Source organism: Ursus arctos, unplaced genomic scaffold (assembly GCF_023065955.2).
Source record: "Ursus arctos isolate Adak ecotype North America unplaced genomic scaffold, UrsArc2.0 scaffold_3, whole genome shotgun sequence".
NCBI lineage: Eukaryota > Metazoa > Chordata > Mammalia > Carnivora > Ursidae > Ursus > Ursus arctos.
In genome coordinates, this window is record NW_026622985.1 from 80,589,248 (window position 1) to 80,616,227 (window position 26,980).

Consider the following 26,980-nt stretch of genomic DNA (forward strand, 5'->3'; position numbering starts at 1 on the left):
TAAGAATCTTAACAAATATTTTATTAATACATACTGTCATATTCCCGGGATGTAGGAGTCCTCAAAACACTGCCCCGTACTGAAAGAGAGTAAAAGTGCTCAAGTCCTTGGTCTTCCGTCTGGTTGAGTAACCCCAGACTCCTTTAACAGGAGCAGGCTTGCTGCACGTCACCTGCCCACACCCCCCCACGGAGACAGGCTTCCCCTCGGTCAGACGCAGACAGTGACACTCATTGCCTTTTGCAAGGACAGGGGCTCCTTATGATTAAACCAGAACGGAGAAAAACTTAGCATCAGCTGACCAAAAAGGAATTCAGACTTTACTTCTCCAAGTCACTCATTCCGCTTCTCTCCAGGAAGGGCCAGAGTATCTTCAGGATGAGCATAAAGATTCCCACTGCCGGAATATTCGGAATACCTTCCTGGATTTCTCAGACAGACTCTACAGGTAGAAAAGCTCATTATTAGAGATTAAATTCTTTTATAGAGACGAAGGATGGGGGTAACAGCTTTAAGGCTTGGCCTGTAAATTTCTTCCACAGTGATCTAGATAGGTCTAGGATTGAGAAAAACAAGTTAATTTTATATTATTTTATACTGTATGCAAACTATACACCTAAAACCAGACTAAAAATCAAGACGCCTGCATTCTGCAGTTAGACTACTGCCAACACGCGGAGCCTGTCAAACACGGCTCATGTCCTCCCTCCAGGTACCTGCATCTGTCCTGATCTTTGTGTGTGAGGCGGACACTTGGGACCCACCATTAGTGCGCCACACGTGCTGCACTGGCTTCCATCTGTCACGCTGAACTGGCCCTCGTGCATTATTTCTTGTGAACAAGGGTTCGCATTCGTGTGATGCCTCACTGGGGTTAGCAGTGTAATCCGAGACCGAGGGGTAAAACAAAGTTTAATGACTCTTTCAGGTTTAAACTATGACCCTGGCCTTCTCAGCTTCATTTATAGCCAGCAGAGCTAATAATAGGAAGACTCTCACTGCCACTTGATCATGCCTATGAAGTGATCTGAGATTCTGAGAAATGGTGTTACAGGGAGGCAAAGCAATTCACTAAAAGATAAAAGTTCTCAGAGAATCAGAACACTTGGTTCTCTCTGCCTGTGAGAGTCACGGTGAAGAGCCCAGAGTCTCAGTGAGAATGTAAATAATCACCCGGCAAGATAATCCATAAAATCACCCCCAGTTTCAGACACCAGAAGACATTTTCACTGTCTTCTTATCTTCTTTGTGGATGAGTGTTTCAATAAAATAAAAGTCAGGGCGCGCGGGTGGGGAGAATCTGAGCTCTTACTAACGATGGAGGGGAATTTAGTGAACAGAGTGAAAAAGTTAAAAGAAACTTTAGTTGAATAAACAACATAAACTTTTTTCTAACGTCAAGATCCTTTACCCAGCCTCATTCAGCTCTGAACTTCCCAGTCATAGCAGCTGTGGGAAGGTTAGAGACGAACCACCACCAAGGATCTCCAAAGCCCTGGAACCCAGGGCCAATTATGAGGCCAACTTCTCCCACTCTAAGAACAAAACAAAACAGAACAAAAAAACCACCACCACAAAAAACCCCACAAAAACCCTGTGGGATTTCTTCTTAGCAAGACAGTGACAGAGGGCAGTCAATAAGACTCTATTTCGGGAAGATCTGGGCAGAGAATACACAAGCCGACATTTGTCCTCAGATAGCTTTACCTATTTGCAAAAGTTTTTAAATGGGGAAAATGAGGGCTTGTTTTTTCCTGCGGAAAAACTTGGAAAGCCTTCATTTGTGTTGTTTGCCAAGGGTACGAATGTACGTTCGTGGGCTTTTAGCAGGGCTACGGTTCTCTCCAGCAGAATCCCACAAACCTGGGAGTGTTTCCTGTAAACATCTACGGCGAGTATTATTTTACTTTGTCCTTGGAGGGCTTGGGGGTCAGAAATTATTCTCTTCATACCACACTATAAGGCAAATTTGGGGAGGAGCCAGCAAAGGAGAGAGAACTGTTTTCCATGATTCCTTAATGCCCACCCTGCTATCACTTGCACCCTTTACACGGAGTGAACACTTGTTTTCTCAGCTGTCACGGTGGTTTTGCGTCTACCCACATTTTGCCAGCAGCAGCGATCATGACCGCAGCAGCTAGCCGAGGCTCGGGGCACAAGCCTGGGGCTGTGGAACAGAGCAAAGAAACGTGCCCACCGCGCGGAATGAAACCGTCATCTGGGGGTCAGAGTACAAGGCTCCAGACAGCTAAGTTAACTGGCCAGGCTCCAAAGGCAAGTGTCAGCCACAGACAGAAAGAGCAGCTGTTCGGCAACATGAGGCCAGAGCAGCTGCCTCCCCATCTATTTCTGTTTCGGTCCTCCTTCTCTATTTTGAGTCATTTTAGTTGAGAAGACAAAGCATTTACCAGAATTTGAGGGAATGCCAAATGCTAATCAACTGCAGGAAGACTGAGTCAGTTCCATGCCGATTCTCTAGGACGAAACCTGTCAAGTCTAACTTGACTTCCGAACGCTGAGGGCAGGCAGGGTGCTAATTATAGGACCGGCCTCTGTTCCTCGTCCCACAAACAGCAAGCGGCACACACGCACAGGCAGCGGCTTAGCTCACCATGGAGTCTGTTTCGGCCGGCTGGCTGGACTGCTTGTGGGCCAAGAGGATGTTCAGCACGGCCTTCCAGCCTGGCTCTGCAGGGGTACTGGCATCTACCTCCGTTCCACCATGCCCCCTGGTCTCCTTGCCAAGTGCGACATTTACCCAAGGGCACCAGTCTCTGTGCTGAGAGGCGGGGTCAAAGAAACTTCGGGAAGACATGTCCTGAGAGGGGGAAGAGAAAGAGTGCTGATGAAGGGCGGATGCCACATCATCTCAGGGAGGCACCGCCAGGAGTTGTCCAGTCTAGACTCTCACAAGTGCCCACATTTCGACGTTCTCCTTTAAACACTGCTTACACCATGCCCAGTCTCTATAAATACTTTCATTCCCTCTGTGTTAAACCGACAGTCCCTGATCAGGTCTGTCTCCCTGATCTCACTGCCATCCCCATGGGCCTGAAATACTTACCACCTCTCCAGAATCCACTCCAAAGATAGGGCACCCAACTGTCCCATCTTGAAACCTATTCCCGTTACCTACTAAGAGTCACAGGACCTGGGAAGGGCTCATGACTGCTTCCCTGTGCTACACGGTGAGGGCCTGGCGTGCCGCCTGTGCTCAGGGACTTCTGCACACAGGTGGACTCACCGAGCTGCTGGAAGAGCAGAGGCGAGCTCGTTTGGCTCTCCGGAGAGGACTAGACGGCACCTCCAGGCCAGTGCTGTCTCCTGTTCCCATACTGCGGGTGATGGGGCGGGTTCTGGTGGTGGGGCTAGCAGCCTCTGGCTCAGGACGGTCAACGGGACTGGAAGAGTCCCAGCTCCGAGTTCGGGAGACAATGGGACCTGGGCTCCTCTCAGCCTGAAGGAAAGAAGTAACAGAAGTACACCAATGACATGAAGGACAATGGTCAGAAGAAATATTTCTAGAAGCAGGTAAAAGCTGATGCTTTGCAGTTTTAAACTCTAAAGAATTTACTTTCTGAACTGTTGACATAACTAAACTCTTCAAAAAAAAAAATAACAGATTTTCATACAACATCACGAATTTAGCTTCTGTGTTGCAACTGGCAAATAAAAACATGCGGTACTCTGACCAACGTGGTCAGAAGGGAAGCTTACCCGCCTACGGTAATCTCCAACTTTTCCACCACAATGCTTTTGGCAAGACTGCTGCTTTTAAAAAGGCCACCCCAAGCAAGCCTTAAGTTCATACCTGCTCTGAGCCAGGGGAACACGTGGCATCCTGGCTGCGAGTCATCATCCTCCGAGGAGACTCAGGCACAAGAGGGAAGCGCTCTGGCTTTCCCTCAGGGCCTGCGACGGGGGAGCTGGTCAGGCCAAAGGACGCATCCAGGTCGCTCATGGATGACTCAATCTGCTGGAAGCCCCAGAGCCCCACCTTCCTCATACACTGCGAACAGGTTATCAGGGAGAGCTGCATGGGTTCCAAGGAAGAACTAGGCAGGAACAGAAAAGAGAGTTTTCTCAAAGGGCAACATTTCCAAGGGCTTAAGTGTAGTCATTCGTGAGAACGCTTTATCTCATCAAACAAATCTCTGGAACAGTCCAGTGGACTGGGAATCATGTCATCTCAGGCCCCCAACTCCATCGTCACTCACAAAGTTGTTCCTATAGAAAGATCTAAGGATCTTGGTGTAACCTCTAAGATAAGACTATCTTAAAGGTTATGTTTTATAAATTTCTCCTATTCCTTTTGAAACCTTTTCTTTTTAAATGAAAAATATTTCTTAATCTATCAAAGAAAGTATATTTAAAGTAAATCTAGATTGGTTCTAACAGTTTTCTTTCTTTTTTTTTTTTTTAAAGATTTTATTTTTAAGTAATCTCTACATCCAACGGGGGCTTGAACTCACAACCCTGAGATCAGAGTCAGTGCTCCACTGACTGAGCCAGCCGGGTGCCCCCATTCCAACAGTTTTCTAACTCAGAGGGAGTCTATGCCAAACTGAGCAGCTAGAATGGAAACACCAACATGGGGGCCTGAGGACTCCAGCTGGCATTTCCTTTGGTAGTTTTTATGAATTCAACTGATTTTTCTTCTTTCTATAAATAGAAAGGAGCTTCACTGTTTCCAGAAGCACAGATTCTCAGCTGGGAAGTGATAGTAAAAAAAAAACCAAAAAAACAAGAAACAACAAAGTTCAGGTGTGTCCAAGAATTCCTGAGTTCAAATTCTGGTTGTGTTAATGATTCTTATGGTCCCCTTGCCACTCCCTCAGGTTTTGTCTGTTTTTCTGACAGGAAACACCACGGGGTCTCCAATACTATTAGTGACTGACGTATACCAGTGTATGATGTTGTCAGAGTTCACGTCCCCCTAAAAATTCACTGACTCACCTACACGCCCAACCACACAGAGAGAGAACACAGGCAGTGACGTGGACTTGGATGTCTGAGCCTAATTTGCTTGCAGTTTTTCTCTCATCAGTTCGGTGATCAAGTTCATCTTCAAGCAGGTGCAGAAGAAGACTGACCTTGTCTTCTGTCAAACACTACAAAGGAACCAAGGTAACAAGCTGAAATTCCCAATCACAAAAATCACATATGAGGACGCATTTAGAGGGTTCAAGGCAAAAATTATGAAAGAAATCCCAAACATGAAGACAATTCTCTTCATTATGGAAGGCTCACTTATAGGAAAGGGCTAAGGTTTTAGACAGAAGCTTCCTGAATTGCCCTGCACCTGCTGATTGAGAAAGGTAGCAGTTTTCCTAGAACTACCAAATCTTTTCTTAGTTCTAATTTGTTTTCAATTTACCAATTGCAGATTTTCTCTGAAACCTGTAAACTTCAAAACCCAAATAATGAAAACAGATTACCATTTATCCTAACATGACACTGACTTTACTTCTTGACAGAACAAGAGAGCTTGCCAAGGTCTTTATTTTTGTTCTAAGAATAATAAAGAACTGACAAGGTGAACAAAAAAGCTGTCTTGGCTAGGGACAAGGGACATTTAAAATAGGCACGGAGTTGGGGTGCCTGGACGGCTTAGTTGGTTGAGTGTCCGACTCTTGGTTTTGGCTTGGGGTGTGATCTCAGGGTCTCGAGGTCGAGCCTGGTGTTGAACTCTGTGCTCAGCACGGAGTCTGCCTGGGACTCTCTCTCCTTCTTCCTCTGCCCCTCCCCACGTGCTCTCTCTCTAAAATAAATAAATAAATCTTAAATAAGTAAATAAAAAATAATATAGGCACAGAAATTAAACTTTGGTTAAAATCCAATCAGCCTCTCAACTTGAAGAAGCAAAATAATAGCTTCTATTTCCTATCATAAAGCTTGTCTTTGGCATGTCTACAGGGTGATGAAATGGGACACTAGATACTCAGTTTCAAAGTACAGATGGGCCAGAACATTTCTAATTTCTGCTCACAGGGGAGAAGGGAGTTTCTAACTTCTATAGTATTTTCTTTGGGAAATGATATGTGATAAACCATATGAAGTCACATTCCAGGATCTTCTGTTAAATAGTTTAAGTAACAAATCAAGATAAAACTGAATGTACGCCATTTAAAGAATCCTATCTAGACGTTTCAATGAAACCCGTTTACTTAAACTCCAAGTTGCCCTTCTGGTGGAGACTGGAAAAGGTCAGCTGAGGGACAAACAACGAGTTCTCTTCACAGCAATCTGAATCCTCTGTCACGTAAAGAAATGCTTCATGTACAAATGGTAGTGAACTGAAGGCCACTGTAGGCTAGCCAAGAAAAACTCACCATAGTTTTCAAGTCCTCTGGCCTCAGGGAAGGAAGCTGGAGGTCCAAGTGACAAAGGCTTTGAAAACGATCCAGGAACTCACTAACAAGGACGCCAGGTTCATCCAATGGCAACATCCCAAACCGATCTGCAGACAAAGTACACCGGAGGATCATTTGGTGCAAATTGTAAAAAAATAAAAGATGTGTATAAAACAAGAGGGGATAGGTACTGATAAAATTGATAAAATACCTGAAGGTATTAAGAATTACTGACTTTTTTTGATGGGGCTGTGATGATATTTTTGTGAGAATATTCAAAAAAGAAGATTCTCGAAAAGGGTTCCTCAGAAGCAGTCCGTCTAAGCTGAATTTGAAGACCAACAACAGTGTGTAAAAGCAAAGGCCCAAAGGAATGGCACAGCTGGGGAATTCTAAATGGTTTCACAGGACTGCAACACAGTGTGCCTATGGGGAAAGGAGTAGGAGATGAGGTTAAAGTGTAGAGAGTAGGGGCGCCTGGGTGGCTCAGTTGTTAAGCATCTGCCTTCGGCTCAGGGCCTGATCCCAAGGTCCTGGGATCGAGCCCCGCATCGGGCTCCCTGCTCCAATGGGAGCCTACTTTTTCCTCTCCCACTCCCCCTGCTTGTGTTCCCTTTCTTGTTGGCTGTCTCTCTCTCTCTGTCAAATAAATAAATAAAAAATCTTAAAAAAAAAAAAAAAGTGTAGAGAGTAACTAGATCAAGACTTTACTAACGTGTATGATGAGAAATTACTAAAAGATTTTTTTTTAATTTCACGTAATTTTTTTGGTTATGATTTTATTTATTTGTCGGAGAGAGAGAAAGGGAGGGCGAGCACAAGCAGGGGGAGCGGCAGGCAGAGGGAGAAGCAGGCTTCCCACTGAGCAAGGAGCCCGATGTGGGACTTGATCCCAGGACGCTGGAATCATGACCACTGAAAGAGTGATATTATAGATAATATGCATTAATTTAGAGTAGAGATTGTAAGGGGTCAGTTGGGATGCAAAAAAATAAGCTTAGCAGACATTAAAGTGATTTAAGGTAATAATCCCTGTGAGATACCAGTGGCCGAAGGATGGAGAGAAGGAACATCAATGTCATAAAACTCTTAATGACCAGGGGGTGGGGGTGGGGTGGAGTAACTGGGTGATGGGCATTAAGGGGGGCATATGATGTTATGAGCACTGGGTGTTACATGCAACCAATGAATCACTGAACTCTACATCTGAAACTAATAATGCACTATATGTTAATTAATTGAATTTAAATTAAAAAAAAAGTACCCAGTACGATAGATACTATTACTACATAAATTCTACAAATGAGGAATCTGAGGAATATAAAAGTAATATACCCAGGTTTCATGATCCGTGGATGACAAAAAGCTCCTGCTTTTACAGAGCTGCTATTACAGCACTGGCCAGTTCTTCGTACTCCTCAACAGTACTAGGGAATTCCTAGTTTCTTACAGCTCCTTTACTTCTGTTTTCTTGTTACCCTTTGTTTTGTTCTTACTCTTCTGTTACTAAATATCCCATGTATGTAGATTTTCCTTTCCCAATAACATCTGAGCTCCTAAGACAGGGATCAAGCTGTCTGGCCCTTTATGTCCAGCAAAAACCTAACATCGTCTTTTAGGCAATAGTTTTAAAACTACAGCTTTGACCCCTACTTAGGTTCTGAAATCAGTTTATCACTTACCTAATTGACGACCCAGTTATTTTAATGAAATAGAATGCAGTAATATCAAACCGTGGCATATCCACACAATGTAATATTATCCAGCAATGTAAAAAATAAACTCTAGAAGACAGTGAGGAACCTTAAACGTATAGTGCTATGTGAGAGAAGCCAGTCTGAAAAGCTGCATGCTGTGGAATGCCAACTCTGGGACATTCTGGAACCAGTGAAATGATCCGTGGCTGCCAGGCACTCGGGGAGGGAAGGAGTGAGTGACGAACAGGGACAGCACAGGGGATTTTCAGGGCAGTGAGGCGCTTCTATATGATAATGTCCTAGTGGATCCGGGTAATTACATATTTGTCGAAATCCACAGAATGTACAACGCAGAGTGAACCCTAATGTATACTATGTATTAAAGTTAATAAAGATATTTGTTCATTAATCAAAAAAAAGTTAAAATTTGCTTAAAAAAACCTCTTAATGATCAATGAAACCTCATGCTGTAAGAAAAACAGGGCACAGTAATACACCGTGTTAAATTGGGAAAATGAATATAAACTCATGATGTTAAATAGAAATCTAGCAGTGACAGTTTCATGAGCACACAAGTATGTCAGAACTTACCAAACTGTACACCTCAATGTGTGGCTTATGTCAATTATCCCTCAATCGTAAGGATGCTTAAAAAAAAAAAAAAGAAAGAAAAAATCTCTTTCCTAGTTTTGTTATTAAGAGGTAAAAAAGCAGTAAAAATAGCACTTTTGTTCACCATTTATTGTATCATTAGCAACCAGATTTTGGTCTCTAATGTTATTAAATATTCTCAAACTATTAAAAGTTGTTGCAAGTAACCAAGTATGTCAAGACACATGCCATCAACTTAAAAAGATGTCTCATTTTACTAGAAAAGTCCAATTATAAAAAACTAAAATCAACAAAAAAGGTATGGATTTTAAAAAATCAAGTGAAGGGGCACCAGGTTAGCTTAGTGGGTTGAATGTCCAGCTCTTGGTTTCGGCTCAGGTCATGATCTCAGGGTCATGAGATCAAGCCCCACATTGGGCTCAGCGCTCAGTGGGGAGTCTGCTTGGGATTCTTTCCCCTTTCTCCCTCCCCTTCTTATCCTCCCCTTGCTCTCTGTCCTCCTCTCTCTTTAAAAATAAATAAAATCTTGGGGCGCCTGGGTGGCTCAGTCGTTAAGCGTCTGCCTTGGGCTCAGGTCATGATCCCAGTGTTCTAGGATTGAGCCTCACATCGGGCTCCCTGCTCAGTGGGAAGCCTGCTTCTCCCTCTCCCACTCCCCCTGCTTGTGTTCCCTCTCTCACTGCCTCTCTGTCAAATAAATAAATAAAATCTTTAAAAATAAATAAATAATAAAATCTTTTAAAAAATAAATAAGAACTAAAAAAAATCAAGTGAGGATTAACAATAAAAAGGAAACTTTTTGTTTTTTTAAGATTTTATTTATTTATTTGACAGAGAGAGACACAGCGAGGGAGGGAACACAAGCAGGGGGAGTGGGAGGGGGAGAAGCAGGCTTCCCGCTGAGCAGGGAGGCTGATGTGGGGCCTGATCCCAGGACCCTGAGAACATGACCTGAGCCGAAGGCAGACGCTTAATGACTGAGCCACCCAGGCGCCCCAGGAAACATATTCTGATGACCAGTGGCTCAGGTTTGAAACTTAGGAGAAAAAAAACAGTTCCCAACACCTTTCTGGTCACCTTCCAATTTAGGGTTTGGTCTGATTCCTACAATCCTAAGAAAATACTAGTAAAAATTGATGAAGGCCAAAGAGCAAACAGAAGAAATTAAACTCACCATGAAAATGTTTTAACATAAGTTAAAATTTATGTTTTATAATTAACATATGTGGTAATTTGTCTACTGCAGTATTTGATATGTTCAAAATACTCGGTCTAGTAAATCAGTAATTATAAATTAAAATGTTTAAAGGGATTTAATTTAGTTGGTAAATGTTAGAAAAAATAACCTTCAAAATTGTATTTATTAGATATGCTTAATAAATGTAAGCATTAAAGCATAAATAGTTGTAGGTCTTCCTCTCTTCACACTAAAATCTCTGGAATGTGAAAGAAACAAGGGTGGCATACTTGAAAGGTCACATTTGAGATCTATTTAGGAGGTAGAATATTCAGGACCGGGTGGTAATGACAGGGAAGGACATCGGAGGTGACTTCCAGGTTTCTGGCTAGGACAAACGGCGGGGGGGAGGTCAGTACCACTTAAGATGGAGAAAATATAACAGAACTAAGGTTTAAGTATAAAAAAAATGAAGACTTCAGTTTTGCATATATTGAATTCCAGGTACCTACAATAAAACATTCCATGAAAATGTTTAGAAGGTAGCTGAAAATGAGTCAAGCTTAAAAGAAAAGTCGGGACAGCAGTTAGAGATCTGAAAGTAAGTGGACCAAGAAAGCAGAGTGTATAGTAATATGAGTCGGGAACCACCCACAGTGTCCTGGGCAGATCCTGAAAACCTGGACTGGGTACACTGGGAGGATTCACATCCTCGTGGGACTGAGTTCAGTTGTACTACACAGTGAAATAGCTAGGCCAACAGCAGAAACTCCTTATTACACATCATCTTCACTTTAAAAATGTTATTCCTTAATAGTCCCTTTCTAATCCCCTTCATTATCAGTAAATGGCACTCTATGGACACTTTTCATCTCTCTTTCTCTTTTTTGAGGATTTTATTTATTTGAGAGGGAATGAGTGAAAGAGCACAAGAGGGGGCAGAGGAAGAGGGAGAAGGAGACTCCCTGCTGAGCAGGGAGCCCAACGTGGGGCTTGATCCCAGGCCCCTGAGATCATGACCTAAGCTAAAGGCAGATGCCCAACCAACTGAGCCACCCAGGTACCCCCACTTTCAATCTCTTTTTTTCTGTTAGTGGTCACTCATGGAATATTCCCAGGCATCAGTGACCCTGGAATTGGCCTGAGCTGTCCTACTGAAATAAAAAGTAGACCTACATGGCACTAATGTCTGGCCAGGCATGAAGTTTTGCACCTGGTGTTGGTGAACCCTCTGGAGGGCCCTGCTGTGGAGGCTGGTTACTCAGCAGGAACATGCCTACACAACCAATAAAATATATATATTTATTTAAAGATTTATTTATTTATTTGAGAGAGAAGGAGAGAGATAGCAGGGTGGGGAGGGGCAGAGGGAGAGAGAATCTCAAGCAGACTGTGCTGAGTGCTGAGCCTGACGTGGGGCTCAATCTCACAACCCTGAGATCACAACCTAAGCCAAAACCAAGAGTCTGACGTTCAACCGACTGTGCCACCCAGGTGCCCCAACCAATAAAATATTTAAAAATCCCACTTGATGGGGTGCCTGGGTGGCTCAGTCAGTTAAGTGTTTGACTCTTGATTTCGGCTCAGGTCACGATCTCAGGGTACTGGGATCAAGCCCCACATCAGCCTCCGTACTCAGCAGGAGTCTTCTTGAAGATTCTCTCCCTCTGCCCCTCTCCCGACTCACACATACAAACACTTAAAGGCCAAGAGCCTTTAAGGGTACAGATATGATTAAAAATAACTAAAATAACTTTAAAAGATATAAAATATTAGCAACTGCATCATCTTAATATTTTTCATAGAACAAGTTCTAAATCAAGATCCTAAGACCAATAACAAAGGAGCTGTTATGTATCCTGTAAGGCAGGGCCTTCTAGACTGTGAGAATTCATAAAAGTCCTGTGTCTCTTAGCCTAAGTATAAATTTTGGAACCATAAAGAAAATATACCCTGCCGTTAGTTTCCTAGAATACATAGTTAGGTTCACTCTAAAGCAGCTTAGTTCAAAAAAAAAAAAAAAAAAAAAGGTAACGACTGAAGTTAATAATTAGCGTGAAGATAATCACAAATTCACCTGATCCAAGAGCGTGCGCCCTGCCAAGGCCCTTATACAGGCAGTCTTTGGCTTCAGTGCTGTTGTTATATTGTGTCATTTCACCGTGATAGACTATACGTTGGTAATCACTCTTATCTGGCTTCCTGTGAATCTGCTTTAGCAACCGAACCCCATTTAACTGCTGTTAAGTGCACCAAAGGAAGCCCGGGGACAACATGGCACTGCTTGCTCTGGTGGGAAAAGCAGAGAGTCTGAAATCAACACAAAACCATAGTTTTGCCTCCCCACCAGCTGGTTTTAAGATCTCTGCTTCTGTTTCCTCACCCCTAAAACTGGGTTGAGAATCTAGCTCCCAGGGCCCCTGTGAGAATTAATCGGGAAAATGTACACACGGCTAAGCTGTTGGCATGCTGAATGCCCATAATAAAGTTAAGTAATAACCTAACAAGTGGACGAATGTAAGTTCTTCTTGAAAAGCACGTGTAGAAAGGAAGAAAAGAAACTTCAAAGACTAGATTTTCACAAAGAAATAGACAATACTAGAAATGCAATAACCAAGAAGAGATGGTAAATGGGAGATCTTGGAAATGAGTACCTGGGGAGGGGCTGTCTGGCCAGAAACAGAACTTCTCGTGGGCGGTGCACAAAGCTTTCTTCAGCTCAGCACATCGGTCCTTATCTGAAACCCACATAGGGAGCATTGCCTTAGAAAACACTGTAGATTCAAAATCAAATGGCCAAGAATCTTTAAGAGTATAGACAATTAAAAATAAAAATGACTACGATAATTTTAAAAGATATGAAAATATTAGCAACTATATCATCTTAATATTTTTCACAAAACAAGTTCCAAATCCAGATCCTAAGAGCAATAACAAAAGAGATAGTATGTATCTTCTAAGGCAGGGCATTCCGAAGCACCAGGCTTCATCAAAGTGCCTTGTCTCTTTGTCTAAGCATACGTTTTGGAACCATCAAGTAAACATACCCTGCTGTTAGTTTCCCAGAATGCATAAAGTCAGGTTCACTCTAAAGTAGCTTAGTTTTTTTTTTAAAAAAAGTAGAAACTGAAGCTAATAATTAAATGAAGATGATCACAAATTCACCTTGCTCTATGTAATGGCACACATTCTTTGATCAAACACAGGTGGCTGGTCTTTTTGGGAAAACTGGTCTAATATATCTGTGAATACGGAGGAAAATGTAATTTGTACTTTATACTCACATCGGTCAAAATCGAAAGCTGGTTGTAAACTGGCACAGAGGAAAGCCTGGCAGCTGGAGCACTTGAGCATATCACATTCAACTGTGACCCAGCCATATTTTGCACAGACAAGTGGAGACAGCTCGGAGGGCTTACCTGCCCATTTCAGAGAGTATTCATGTCAAGAAAAACAATGCCGCAAGTATATTAAAATGAGTAAGTCAGAAATTAAAACTTTAACTCATTCTTTTATATATACAGGAATAAACAGATTAAGAGAAAAAGCAATACGAAAAGTTTGAAAAACTATTTTTAAAGCACACATACTTCACAGAATAATGGAAGTCATTTGAATAATAACCGGTGGGGGGGAAATTATGAACTTTCTCTCTACAAAGCCCTGTGTTTTTTATATGACTGAAATATGGGAATTTGGAAACATTCCAGTATCAGCAAGAGAGGGCCTAAAGGCTAGAAAACAGAATTTAGATATAAACGTTAAAAGGGCTCCAAGCTGGGCAGGGAGTCTACCTAAAAAAATAGTAAGTAAATAAATAAATACAATAAAAATAATAGAATCACTTAAATCGCTGTGTTAAATAAATGATTGTCATATCCAAAGTGGTGATCAATTCATATCCAATGAAAACAAAAAAGAACCAAAGAAAACGGTTCTAAATGCTGCAGCAAAATCAGGCATTAGTCCAAGGAGCAGCAGTAGAAAGATGGTTAAAATACCTTCCTCTTCCCGAGCAATTTATTCCTAAAGCCATCAGGTGGTGAGCAAGGAGGACAGCCAGGAGGGCGAGGGGAGGCAGCTCAGCGCCAGGTGTCAGACCCCAAGGTGGCTAGAAAGGGGCTGCTCACCTTGAGGCGCTGAAGCCAATTAGGGTGTAAAGAACATCTCCACGCGGCCCCCGCTCACCAAATCAGGGATAACTGGAGTATGAAAATATATCATGGTAGTAACGGATTATAACCCACTGAATAAAAAAAGCAGCCCAGGCTGCTATGAATAAATTACTACTTAATAACGTCTGTTGAGGAATGGGATATTGGCGTAGTTTCAAAGCGCCTCTGCACAGAACGCTGTTTTCATTACAAGGAAAGAAGAGAGTTACTTTACAATGGAAAAGATGGACAGACACTCCCTGAATCAAGTGATCAAAGGAATCATTGCCAGGCAAGGGACAGATCAAAATCGTTGTGCCACCTGGCAGGATGCGGTGAGGACACAGCGCCATCCCGGGAGGCTCCTACGCTCCCTGCTCATCTAACTATAAGGAAACACCAGACAGATGTGAATTGAGGTACACTCTGCAGGACAACTGGCCTCTCATCTTCAAAAGTATCGTGATCATGAAATTCAAGGAAAAACAGGAATCTCAACCTTTTGCCATAAAGAATATTATTAGGCCAACTGTTGAGATGATTAGGGTCTGAGGGTTCGATGGTAGTAATTTATTAGGTGAAATTTTCTAATTTTGATGGCTACACTGCAGTTATGTAGGAAAAGGCCCTTGTTTGTAGGAAATATTTGGGGGGTGGTGAGGTATCACTTTGGCAACTTACTTACAAGTAGCTCAGAAAGGAAGTTTTTTGTAACCTGTGCAACAAAGTCTGCAAGTCTACAGTTGTTTTGTATTTTTAAAAAATCACTCTAGTGCATAGAAAAGGGCAAAAGTGATGGGATGTCACGCCTGAGATTAGATCACAAACAGAGTCTAGCTTCTTTCTTGCTTTCTTTCACTTGCTCACTCTGATGGAAGCCAGCTGCCACGCTGTGAACTGTCCGTGTGGAGGGGCCCATGTTGCAAGGAACATACGGAGGTCTCTAGCCAATAGCCACTACAGATCTGAAGCCCTCAATCCAACAGCCACGTGAGCGACCTTGGAAGTGCATCTTTTCCTAGTGGAGCCTGGAGATGACTGCAGGTCAGCTGCCACCTCGATTGTAGCTTGTGAGAGACCCTAAGCTAGAGGACCCAACCAAGCTGTGCCCACATTCCTGACCCACAAAAATTGTGACATAAGTCGCTGGTTGTTTTAAGCCACTAAACTGTAGTGTAATTCGTTATGTAATAACAGATGATATACAGATAATATACAGAAGAAAATCTAGAAAGAGACAGGAAGTGCGGCAGGCAGTCTCAGAAAAACATTAGGTTTGGGTACCAAGAGCCTTATGCTGTAATCCTGACTCTGTCATTTGCTAGCAGGTTGACCAGAGGCAAGTCACATAACCTACCTGAAACTGTTCCCTCTTCTGTAAATGAGTAAAATAATAATACCTATTTTCATAGGTTTAGGGTGAAGATCAAATGTGATAATGTATGTGAAAACACGCTACCTACAGGTGTTAGTTATTATTTCTTCTCTTCTCAAGCTCTTAGTGTTTTCTTCTGTGAAAAGAAAAGGTCAGGTCATCTCAACACTTGATCTTAGCTAAAAGGCTAAGAAGTGATGTCAGGTCATCTCAAATATCCCTTTGAGGAATAACATTTTATGGTGCTAATTTTCCTATAAAATTTCTTACCAAATCTTCTTTTTTAAATAATTATAACTAGGCTCCATGCCCAACATGGGACTTGAACTCACAACCCTGAGATCAAGAGTCGCACGCTCTACCAACTGGGCCAGCCAGTGCCCCTTACCAAATCTCATTCTTAAATTTAAAACATCAGAGTAAGTGGAAGAGTAACAGTTCCAGGAGCAAGGAGAAGGTGCAGGTCACATGACCTAATAAAAAGGATATAGAAAATGTTTCCACTCTGCTAAAGAAGGCTTCTTTGCTTGTAGATTCCAATGGTGGCTGTTCTTGTTGGGGCGACCCATTAACTGACTGGAATGTGCCAGATGCGTCCTTCCTAAAATAAAGTGGCAGAACTCTTGGTAATTCTTTCACAGCATCACTTTGCCCAAACATTTTGCATTTTAATTCTCGGCACATCATAGCATCAATCACGCCACTCTGGATTTTAACCTTTCTAAAAATCATCTCACTTATGTCATTCCTCTACTTAAAATTATCAATGGTTTCATAATACTAAATAGAATCCAAATTCTTCAGTCTGGCATTCAAATCTCTTTACAGTTTGGCCATACCTGAATTTCCAGCAATTTCTACCTCCAGAGTGCTCCTCTAATCCTCTACTGGCAAACTGTTCTAGCTCACTCACTGCTCTGCAATAGTATTTCACACAACTTCAGTAAACACAAAATTAGACTCAAGGCTTCTATGCATTATACAATTTGAACCACATTAGAAATTTAACTCTTTTAACACAGGGAAAATAATTTTGATATTTCTACCTGGGTCCACTCTTGATACCCACTCTACCAAAAAAGAACTAATTTGAAAATTCAAATCAAAGTAAAGATCTTCAGGGGCACCTTGGGCAGCTCAGTTGATTAAGCGTCTGCCTTGGGCTAAGGTCATCATCCCAGGGTCATGGGATCCAGCCCCGGATAGGGCTCTTTGCTCCAAGGGGAGCCTGCTTCCCCCTCTCACTGCCACACCCCCTGCTTGTGCTCCCTCACATAAGTAAATAAAACCTTAAAAAAAAAAAAAAGTAAAGATCTTCAGGCAATTTCACGAAAAAAATTCAGGGAGGAAAAAACCAACAAAACAATTATCTTATTTTCAGTGAAAGGCATTTCAACAGCGTGTGGGAGGGCTAGAGGAAGGAACTGCTGAGGACAAAAGTCATTTTAATAAAAATAGGGTGACACCAACTATTGTTAACTTGAAACAAACTCAAAGACTTTCTCAGAGAGTCAGAGAGCCTCAGGGAGATGTGGTTCTTGAAAGAAATTGAGAGGATCCATAAACTTAGATGAGAAAAAAGTGACATTTATTTTACTAACCTCTACCTGAAATGTAGCATTTCCTTCAATTATGAATGAAGGTAATAACAAAACCCCACAAAATTATAGTCGCATCAGCAGTACCTGTGAATTTGTCACCAATGGAAATCAGATATTTTGTCACCACATTGTGGTTCTTGCAAGTTTTGAAATATCATTTATGTTTATGATTATTTCAAAATTATGGTAAACAGTAGACACTACTAGATGTAACATTTTTAAAATTTTACTATTTTTTTTTTAAGATTTTATTTTATTTATTTGACAGAGACAGCCAGCGAGAGAGGGAACACAAGCAGGGGGAGTGGGAGAGGAAGAAGCAGGCTCCCAGCGGAGGAGCCTGATGTGGGGTTCTATCCCAGAACGCTGGGATCACGCCCTGAGCTGAACGCAGAGGCTTAAGGACTGCGCCACCCAGGCCCCCCTAAAATTTTACTATTTTGATAACTGCATTCCAACATAATTGGTTTTTTTTAATCCTACGTAATTTACTTCACGCACTTAAAAATATTCTGAGAAGGGGTTCATAAGCTTTACCAGGCTGCCAAAGGTAGCCTAAAAAAAAATTTAGCTTAAAGCTAAAGCTTAAAAAAAAATTTAAGAAACCCAATTAAGAGATGTCAGGTGCATATCGAGTTAGCAGTCCCCTTTTTTCCCCCTTCCCTCCAAAACCTGTTTTGTGGCAAAATTCCGCCCGTGGTACAGAATGCAGTACATCCCGGGAAGATTAAAGCCGAGTAAACGTAGTAAACCCATTCTCTTTCCCAACCTGGGACGTAGGCAACCCCACCAACCGAGTTGCCGACCCTGGGGATCCCCCCAGGCCTGCGTTCCCCAAACCCTCTCCAATCTGCCGGCGCCGGACCCAGGGTGGACTCGCGAACTTACGCTTCCGCGCCTCCCTCCTCCGGGGCAATCCCCTCATCTATCAGCTGCCGGACTTTCTGGGGAGTCCCTTCTGGGGAGCGAACAACCGCACCCCAATTCTTTTCAACCCCCGCGGCAAACGCTTGCCCCTCACTGGGCGCCGCCATCTTGGTCCGTTGCCGAGTTGCTTCCCCGCGGGTTTGAAGGCTCAGGAACTTCCGTTCTGCGCGGCTCAGATCCTCCTCTGGAGGCGCGATCCCACGCGTTTGCCCACGCGGCTCGGAGAATCTGACCGCGGGGCCCACCCCTTCCTGGCCATCTTAGAACGAGGTAAACCCTCATTTTTAGAACGAGGTAAACCACCACGGGAGGCCCTCGTATTTAAACCTAGATTAATCGTTTTCTGTATGCACGAGCGTATTTGGACTGATAAGAGCGCTGTTTCTCCAAATTTGACAGGGATGAGGGGCCAAATTTAGTCTTAAAGTAATTAGCTAATTAGCTGATATTGCTCTCCCAAGTTATATCCTTTTACGAGTGAAGAAATGGCGACCGTCACTTGAGAGTAAATAATTTAGAAGCTTTCTTAGAAACCGTGTTGCAGGTGGGTTTAGAAGTCTGTGGCATTTGGCATTATTGAACACCCTCCCTCCTTTGTCCAACAAGTTATTTATGGAGTGTGCCCTACTGACTCTGTCCTAGGCGTTGGCAGTGACAGCATTGAACAAAGGAGATAGGTCTTAATGGAGTTAGACCTCAAACAAATACGTGTTCCTATAGTTTTGAGATTATGATTAGAAGTGCTCCGAAGAAGTAGCAAGTGTACACAAGGAGGACCTAATTTAGTCTGCAACTTCTCCCGAGACTATCAGGTGCTGGGACTAACATGGATGAGATTGTGGGAAAATCAGATTAGAAGGAGTTTGTCTCATCTAATCAACTGGAAAAGAAGACTGTTGTGACTGAGCCATAGACCCAGATGAAGGTGGGACCACCCTCGACCCCTCCAGCTCACTCCCTGTGGGCTTGTAACTCCAATAATGTGTCCACCCGCCAGGACCTTGCCTCCCTTATTCCGTCTCTGCCTAGCCAGCTTAAGTTCATTGCCAATCATAATCATCATTTCTTTGCAGAATTTGAATATGGACTGAGAATTAGTTGAGATTGAAGCATTATTGTTAATTTGTCATATGTGATAAAGGCATTGTGATTATGGTTGTTAAAAGTCCTTACTTTAAAAAAAAAAAAAGGACTTATGAGAGCTACATCTCGAAGTATTTATGGGTGAACTGGTATGATGTCTGGGATTTGCTTTAAAATTCTTGAAGAGAAGGGTGCCTGGCTGGCTCAGTGGTGGAGCATATGACTCTGGATCTCGAAGTTGTGAGTTTGAGACCCATGTTGGGTGTAGAAATTACTTAAAAATAAAATCTTTAAAAAAAAATCCTTGAAGAGAAAGTGTGTGGAGAAATAAAGAAGATTGCAAAATGTTTTTAATTGTTGGATTTGGGTGATGGACTCATGGCGGTTCATTATATTATTCTTTCTACTATTGAATATAGTTGACAGTGTCATAATAAAAAGCAAAATAAATAAGCTAAAAATAATACGTTTTCATGAATATCCTCTCAGTTTCCTTGAACCCCTCTTGCCTTATAGTACTCATCTGGCAAAACGTCAATCCCAGTTGAGTTCAACCTTCCACCACTCTGCTCCTGCACCCAGTCAGCTGAATGTGGTTAAAGAAAAATGGAGGACATGCTGATTTGTCTCTGTATTCTTGACCTCATGTGCTGTTAATTCTGTGGCAGACATTTTTTTCTGTAATTTCCCAATGCCTGGTACGTAATAGATGTTGAGAAGATGTCAGGGTTGTTTTGTTTTGTTTTTTTAAGATTCTATTATAAGTAATCTCTACACCCAATGTGGGGCTTGAACTACAACCCTGAGATCAAGAGCCGCCCACCTCACCCACTGAGCCAGCCAGGTACCTCAAGAAGATGTCGATTTTTTAAAAAGATTTTCTTTATTTGACACGCACACAGAGATAGCACAAGCAGGGGGAGCAGCAGGCAGAGGGAAAGGGAGAAGCAGGCTCCCCAAGGAGCAGGGAATCTGATGTGAGGCTCCATCCTAGAACCCTGGAATCGTAACCTGAGCCGAAGGCAGATGTTTAACTGACTGAGCCACCCAGGCGCCCCGAAGATGTCAATTTTAAGACATGGGTCAGTAATTATTTCTGAAATATCCAATTGTCAGAGTCCCTTGGCAGATGAGATATGGAGGAAAGAGATTTGGAGTCAGGTATGGCTCCTCCTTCCACTGACTTCATTAGGTATGTGGCCTTGAGATTGAGTAACCTCTGGTTACCAGATTAAATGGGATCATATCAATGAAAGTGGTTGGTACGTAGTTCTTGGTAAGTGCTAGTTTTCTTCCTAAGCATTTCAGCATAGGTTGTGGAGGCAGTGATGCACCATCCAGGGCCCTCTTTAGGAATGAACTAAATCCTATGGTCATTGGCAGTACCACCAGGAAGAAGCCCTCAGCTGGCAATTCCTTTGGGAGTTACTCAAATGAAAACAGCTATTTGCCTTCCCCAGGGCATCCTGCATCCAAGGACTAATCAAGATGGAGATATAAAAAGCCCAGCCTCCTTGCCCCAACTCAGGACGATGCTGAAGGGCCATCCAGCTTTAGAGTTTCCTGTGGAGTACCCTGGGGCCAACCTTGAGACTTCATCACAGTCCACCTTCTCCCCCTGCCCTATCCTGCTTCCTTCCCCTCCTTTCCGTGGTGTTGATCCCAAGTGCCCTTTCCCAAACCCTCTGGCATTCTAATCTCACTTTCAGGATCAGTTTATCCATTTTGTTTATCCCAGGGAAGCTGACAGCTCTGCTGATACCTCCAGCTATCAGACTGTATTTATGGTCTGTGTGGGTTTTTTAAAATTTGTTTTTTCTAGTGATCTCTACACCCAATGTAGGGCTCCAACTCACAACTCCTGAGATCAAGAGTTCCATGCTCTTCCGACTGAACCGGTCAGGTGCTCCACGTGTGTGTGGTTTTTTTAATGTCAGAATATATAAAAATTTCTGTAGATAAGCTTTTTATGCTATGTAGGACCTCTTAAGAATGAGTCAAACATACTATGTTTGCTAGTATAATTCTTTCATGAAGTACAAAAATGTGTCAAACAGCTAAATTACATTTTTAGTGAAAATTCAATTTCCATAAAACATGACATTTAATAGGTTTTTAAGTGGGTGCACATTTATCAAACATTTTGATATCTTATGGGCTTTTTATTGATATGTAACTTATGCAACATAAAAATCACCCTTTAATAAAGTGGTTTTTAGTATACTCAAAGGGTTAGGCAGCCATCACCACCCTCTAATTCCAGAACATTTCATCACTCCAAAAAGAAACCCCATACTTATTAGCAGTTATTCCCTATTCCTTCCTTCTCCCAGTCCCTGGTAACCACGAATCTATTTTTGGTCATGATGGATTTGCCTGTTCTGGACATTTCATATTAATGGAGTCATACAGTTTGTGGCTTTTTTTTTAAAGATTTTTAATTTATTTTTATTTTTATTTTTTTTAGATTTTATCTGTTTATTTGACAGAGACAGCCAGAGAGAGAGGGAACACAAGCAGGGGGAGTGGGAGAGGAAGAAGCAGGCTCCCAGCGGAGGAGCCTGATGTGGGGCTCGATCCCAGAACACCGGGATCACGCCCTAAGCCGAAGGCAGACGCTTAATGACTGCGCCATCCAGGCGCCCCTAAGATTTTATTTTTAAGTAATCTCTACACCCGACATGGGGCTTCAACCTACAACTGTGAGATCAAGAGTCACATGCTTCACTGACTGAACCAGGTAGGTGCCTCTAATATGTGGCTTTTTGTGTCTGGCTTCTTGCACTTTGCATAATGCTTTCAAGGTCCATTCATGATGTAGGATGTATTAGTACTTCATTTTTTAATGGCTGAATAATATTCCATTGTACTGATGGATATACCTTATTTTGGTTTTCCATTCACCCATTGATGGACATTTGTGTTGCTTGCATTTTTTGGCTATTTTGAATAGTGCTATTATGGATATTTGTGTACCAGTTTTTTTGTATGGACATACGTTTTCAGTTCTCTTAGGTATATATCAAGGAGTAAAATTTGAGTCATCTGGTAACTCTGTGTTTAACACTTTGAGAAACTCTCAAACTTTTCCAAGGTGGCTGTACCATTCTACAATCCTACTAGCAGCGTCCGAGGGTTCTAATCTCTCTACATTCTTGTCAACACTTATTATTGTCTACCTTTTTTAAAAGAGATTTTATTTATTTATTTATTTGAGAGAGAGGAGATCACGAGCCAGGGGTGGGGAGGGGCAGACGGAGAGGGAGAAGCAGACTTTAAATAGGTTTTTAAGTGGGTACACATTTATCAAGACTCGGGGCTTGATCCCAGGACCCTGAGATCATGACCTGAGCTGAAGGCAGATGCTTAACTGACTGAGCCACCCGTCTATATTTTTTTTCAAAAAAAAGATGTATTTATTTATTTGAGAGAGAGAGAGACTGCACAGGGGAGGGTGGAGGGGCAGAGGGAGAGGGAGAGAGAATCTCAAGCAGGCTCCCCACTGAGCACGGAGCTGATGTGGGGCTGGATCTCAGGACCCTGATGTCATGACCTGAACTTAACTGAATGAGCCACCCAGGTGCCCCTCTTGTCTAATTTTTTTATTTTAGCTATCCTAGGGAATGTGAAGTGGTACCTTATGTGGTTTTGATTTGCATTTCCCTAATCATAGTGTTGTCAAGCATCTTTTCATGTGTTTATTGTCTTTCTTCTTTAGAGAAGTGTCTGTTCAGATCCTTTGCCCATTTTTCAATTGGGTTGTATTTTTGTTGAGTTTAGGAGTTCTTTACATATTCATGATATTAAACCCTCCTCAGATACATGCTTTGCAAATATTTTCTCGTGTATGTTGTCTTTTTACTTTCTTTTTTTTTTAAAGAGTTTATTTATTTGAGAGAGAGAGAGAGCGCGCACAAGTCGGGGGAGGAGCAGAGGGAGAGGAAGAAGCAGACTCCCCACTGAGCAGGGAGCCCGATGCAGGGCTTGATCCCAGGACTCTGGGATCATGACCTGAGCTGAACGCAGCTGCCTAACCAACTGAGCCACCCAGGTTCCCCTTCTTTTTACTTTCTTGATAACATTCCTGGATGCATACATTTTAAATTTTGATGAGATCCAATTTATCTGTTGTTACTTATGCTTTTGATGTCACATCTAAGAATCTCTTGCCAAAGTCAAGATCATGAAGATTCATCTCTATGTTCTCTTGTAATAGTTTTATGGTTTTAGAACTTATATTTAGGCCAGTGATCCATTTTGGGTTTATTTTTATATATAGGTCTGAGGTTGAAGTCCAACTTGTGGAAATCCTGTTGTTGTCCAAGCACCATTTGTTAAGACTATTTCTGCATTGAATGTACTCGACACCCTTGTCAAAAATTCATTGGCCACAAATAAAGGGCTCCCTACCTCTTTTTAATGAGGTATCTTTACTAGTGTTTATAAATTTCATTGTTATATGGCATTTGTAGTTTGTATTTAACCAAGGGTCCCTTAAGTCTATAAGACACATGTTCTTTTTACACTAAAAGAATTAAACATGACGGTATGTTTTTCCTTGAGAGAGACTTTTCAGGTTAATCTGTAACTTAACAGATATATAAACCAGGAGCCTGACCCCTTTTACCTGCCCAAGTCCCTTTGCCTTTACACCGATAAAATTATCCAAGGCCAAATTCAAAGGCAATTTTATTACCTAAGAAGTTGTCAATGCTTAACATCAATAATATATCATTTCTTTATTTTTTATTCTAAAAGCAATAAAATCATATTCTAGAACATCCTGAAAATAGAGATAAGAAGAAAAAATCCATAATTTCACAAAAAACCATTAGCATTTTTCATCAGTTCTCTCTTTTATACTTAATACAGATTCCACTTAAACCAGGGAGTCTGGGGCGCCTGGGTGGCTCAGGTGGGCAAGCATCTGTCTTTGGCTCAGGTCATGATCCTAGGGTCCTGGGATGACTCCCACATCTGGCTCCCTGCTCAGTGGGGAGCCAGCTTCTCCCTCTCCCTCTGCCTGCCACTCCCCCTGCTTTTGCTCTCTCTCCGTCAAATAAATAAATAAAAATCTTTTTTAAAAAAGAAATAAACCAGGGAGTCTGTGAACTTAGATAGTATACTGGGTTGGATAGTGTCCCCCCCCCCAAATTTATGTCTACCTAGAACCTGTGAATTTGGAAATGAGGTCTTTGCAGATGTAATTAAGTTAAGGTGAGGTCATACTGGATCTGAGCGGGCCCTAAATCCAATATGACTGGGGTCCGTATAGATAGAGGGAAATTTGGGCACAGAGATGCTCAGGGAAAGCATCATGTGATGATAGTGGAGTGATGCAGCTGGATTGGCTGGGTTGGCAGCAACCACCAGAAACTAGGAAAGGGACATGGAACAGATTCTCACCCAGAACCTCCAGAAGGAACCAGTCCTGCTGACATCTTGATCTCAGACTTCTAGCCTCCAGAACTGTAAGAAAATAAATTTCTATTGTTTACGCTACCCAGTATGTGGTCTTTTGGCAACCCCAGCAAACGAATACACCAAGGAAACTAATATAAATAGGGAAAAAAAAATACCATTATTTTCACAATCCCCTAACTGAAATTTAGCCTCTCCATCAATATTTTTGTTTGTTTGTTGCCGTGTTTGTAAACTTACATCCTAAAAGACAAAGTGCTGCTTTGGGACTAAGAGATCTTCACTCTTACTGTTGCCACCAAAGGACAGAAAAATGGCTGCAAGTTAAAAAAAAAAAAAAAAAAAAAGAACAACAAAATCTCGTTTAAAAATAGTAACAGTGGGGCACCTGGGTGGCGGTTGGTTAAGCGTCTACCATCAGCTCAGGTCATGATCTCGGGGTCCTGAGATGGAGCCCCACATCAGGCTCCCTGTTCAGTAGGGAGCCTGCTTCTTCCTCTCCCTCCGCCCCACTCCCCTGCTTGTACACACACACACACACACACACACACTCTCTCTCTGTCTCTCACTCTCTTTCTCAAATGAGTAAATAAAATTTTAAGAAAATAGAATAGTGACAATGTGTCCAAGATATATTGTATAGAACAAAAGCTACTGGCAGAATACACTATATAATACCATCTATGTAACAAGCTAAAATAGAATACCCGCATGCACCTGTAAATACGTAGAAAAAGATCTGGAAGAATAGACGTCAAGCCATTAACAGTCTTTTGGGCTGGGGAGTAGGGTTGGGAGGTGAGTGAAGGGGAGAGTTTTGCTTTTTCTATATGTTCTTTTATTTACAGAAGATTATACAATAAGGATGTATTCATCGTTTTAAAAATTAGGATTTGATTTAGAGACTCAAAATCATTACTCATATGGCTATTGGGCCAATCTTGGGACTATTACAACATTATGTATTATTATCTTATTTTTGCGTCTCCGAGCTAATTAGAAAGCACTTCTTAAGCATCTACTCTGTGTAGGCAATATCTCACGTTTGCATTGAGACCATAACTGTATGGTTTGCATCTGTTTCTTACAACTCTAGAGGTAGAATACTGATTAGGATTTTACTGGCTTTGGGTGACAAACCCAATTTAATCTATTTTAAGCAAGAAGGAGCATTTGGTAGAACAGTATTTCTTAAAATGATTAATGTTCGTTCCACCTTTTGGTTTTGTTCATCCTGTTTTACACAGAAAAAAGCTTCCTCCTCAATGTTGACATGTTATTTTTTTCTTAAGATTTTATTTATTTACTCGACAGAGATAGAGACAGCCAGCGAGAGAGGGAACACAAGCAGGGGGAGTGGGAGAGGAAGAAGCAGGCTCATAGTGGAGGAGCCTGATGTGGGGCTCGATCCCATAACGCCGGGATCACGCCCTGAGCCGAAGGCAGACGCTTTAACCGCTGTGCCACCCAGGTGCCCCGACATGTTATTTTTATCAAAAGTTACTTCAATGCATAAATTATTTATAACCTTCTTATGCTTATGGTGCTTATAAGACAAAATCAGAATAAACTTGTGAATTAAATAACTATAAACTCAAAACAGTTCACATTAATGAATGATGTTTGCTGAGCTACAATCACCAATGTTGGAGAAAAGTAGAAAAGTATGGCCCAGTTTAGGTTCTTTAGTTAATCTCCTTGTGTAATTTATTTTCAATAGTATTAACACATGCAAAGAGTGCCTGTTCACAGAAGTTTACCACACCAAAAATACAAAATGTATTAATAGTTTCAAGGTTTGTTTACTTGTTTGGGATAATCAGACTTAATACTTCACAAATCTTTGCCAGAGAGTGTTCTCCTAAAGTCAATTTAATGAGATGTCACTTAATAATTTCATACTAATATTAATATATAATTAATATTTTCATAAAACTGTCATGTTCACTTACAGTTAACTTAGTGTCACTTTAATCTGAATCAAATGTATATATATGACAATTATTGCTAGAACTGGTAACAGGAAATCATATCTGGACTTTAAGTTCAATATCGCAGATGTTGGAAAAAAATGTCTAGTTTTAGCCCAGAACTTTCTATTAGATTATTAAAGGAAGTAAGTAAACGTTCAAATGACTCATTCACATGACTTTAAAAATGAATGGCCATAAAAAAGGTTGGGTGTGGCTCAATTGGTTAAGCGTCTGACTCTTGATTTCAGTTCAGGTCATGCATGATCTTAGGTCCTGAGATCGAGCCCTTGTGGAGCCTGCTTAAGAGTCTCTCTCTCCCTCTCCCTCTGCCCCTTCCCCTGCCAAAATAAATAAAATTTGACCATTATTCGGTTTTCTTTAGAAACTTCCATTTTTTTTATTGGACTTGGAACATCAGGACCACTGTGAAACTTGCTTTTGACTTGCCTGCTGTGATGTCACACAGCCTTCATTTGACACAAATGCATATTCACATGTCAGGGCAGCCCTTGAACTCTTCTCATAATGTAATATATCACTGCATCTCATTATGTCATTTTCCTGATGTCAAGTGTAAAACCAAGCTTATTAAATAACAATAAATTTT

At 41.8% G+C, this 26,980-nt stretch overlaps 1 protein-coding gene and 1 long non-coding RNA gene across 2 annotated transcripts in view; one reads left to right on the forward strand and one right to left on the reverse strand.

The window, feature by feature from the left end:
• ZC3HC1 (zinc finger C3HC-type containing 1) lies at positions 1–18,127 on the reverse strand. The gene is made up of 10 exons (XM_026511077.4): positions 17,858–18,127; positions 15,858–15,969; positions 13,124–13,274; positions 12,494–12,577; positions 6,333–6,460; positions 4,957–5,111; positions 3,812–4,055; positions 3,245–3,457; positions 2,612–2,818; positions 1–442 (listed from the first exon to the last, which is right to left on the reverse strand). The coding sequence occupies exons 1-10, from the start codon at positions 18,001–18,003 to the stop codon at positions 374–376; spliced, it is 1,509 nt and encodes a 502-aa protein (XP_026366862.2). The 5' UTR covers positions 18,004–18,127; the 3' UTR covers positions 1–373.
• Positions 18,065–26,980, forward strand: part of LOC113264160 (uncharacterized) — a 13,763-nt gene continuing 4,847 nt past the window's right edge. The window contains exons 1-2 of the long non-coding RNA XR_003319569.4: positions 18,065–18,166; positions 21,447–21,719. This is a non-coding gene — a long non-coding RNA (uncharacterized LOC113264160). The remainder of the gene's footprint in view (positions 18,167–21,446; positions 21,720–26,980) is intronic.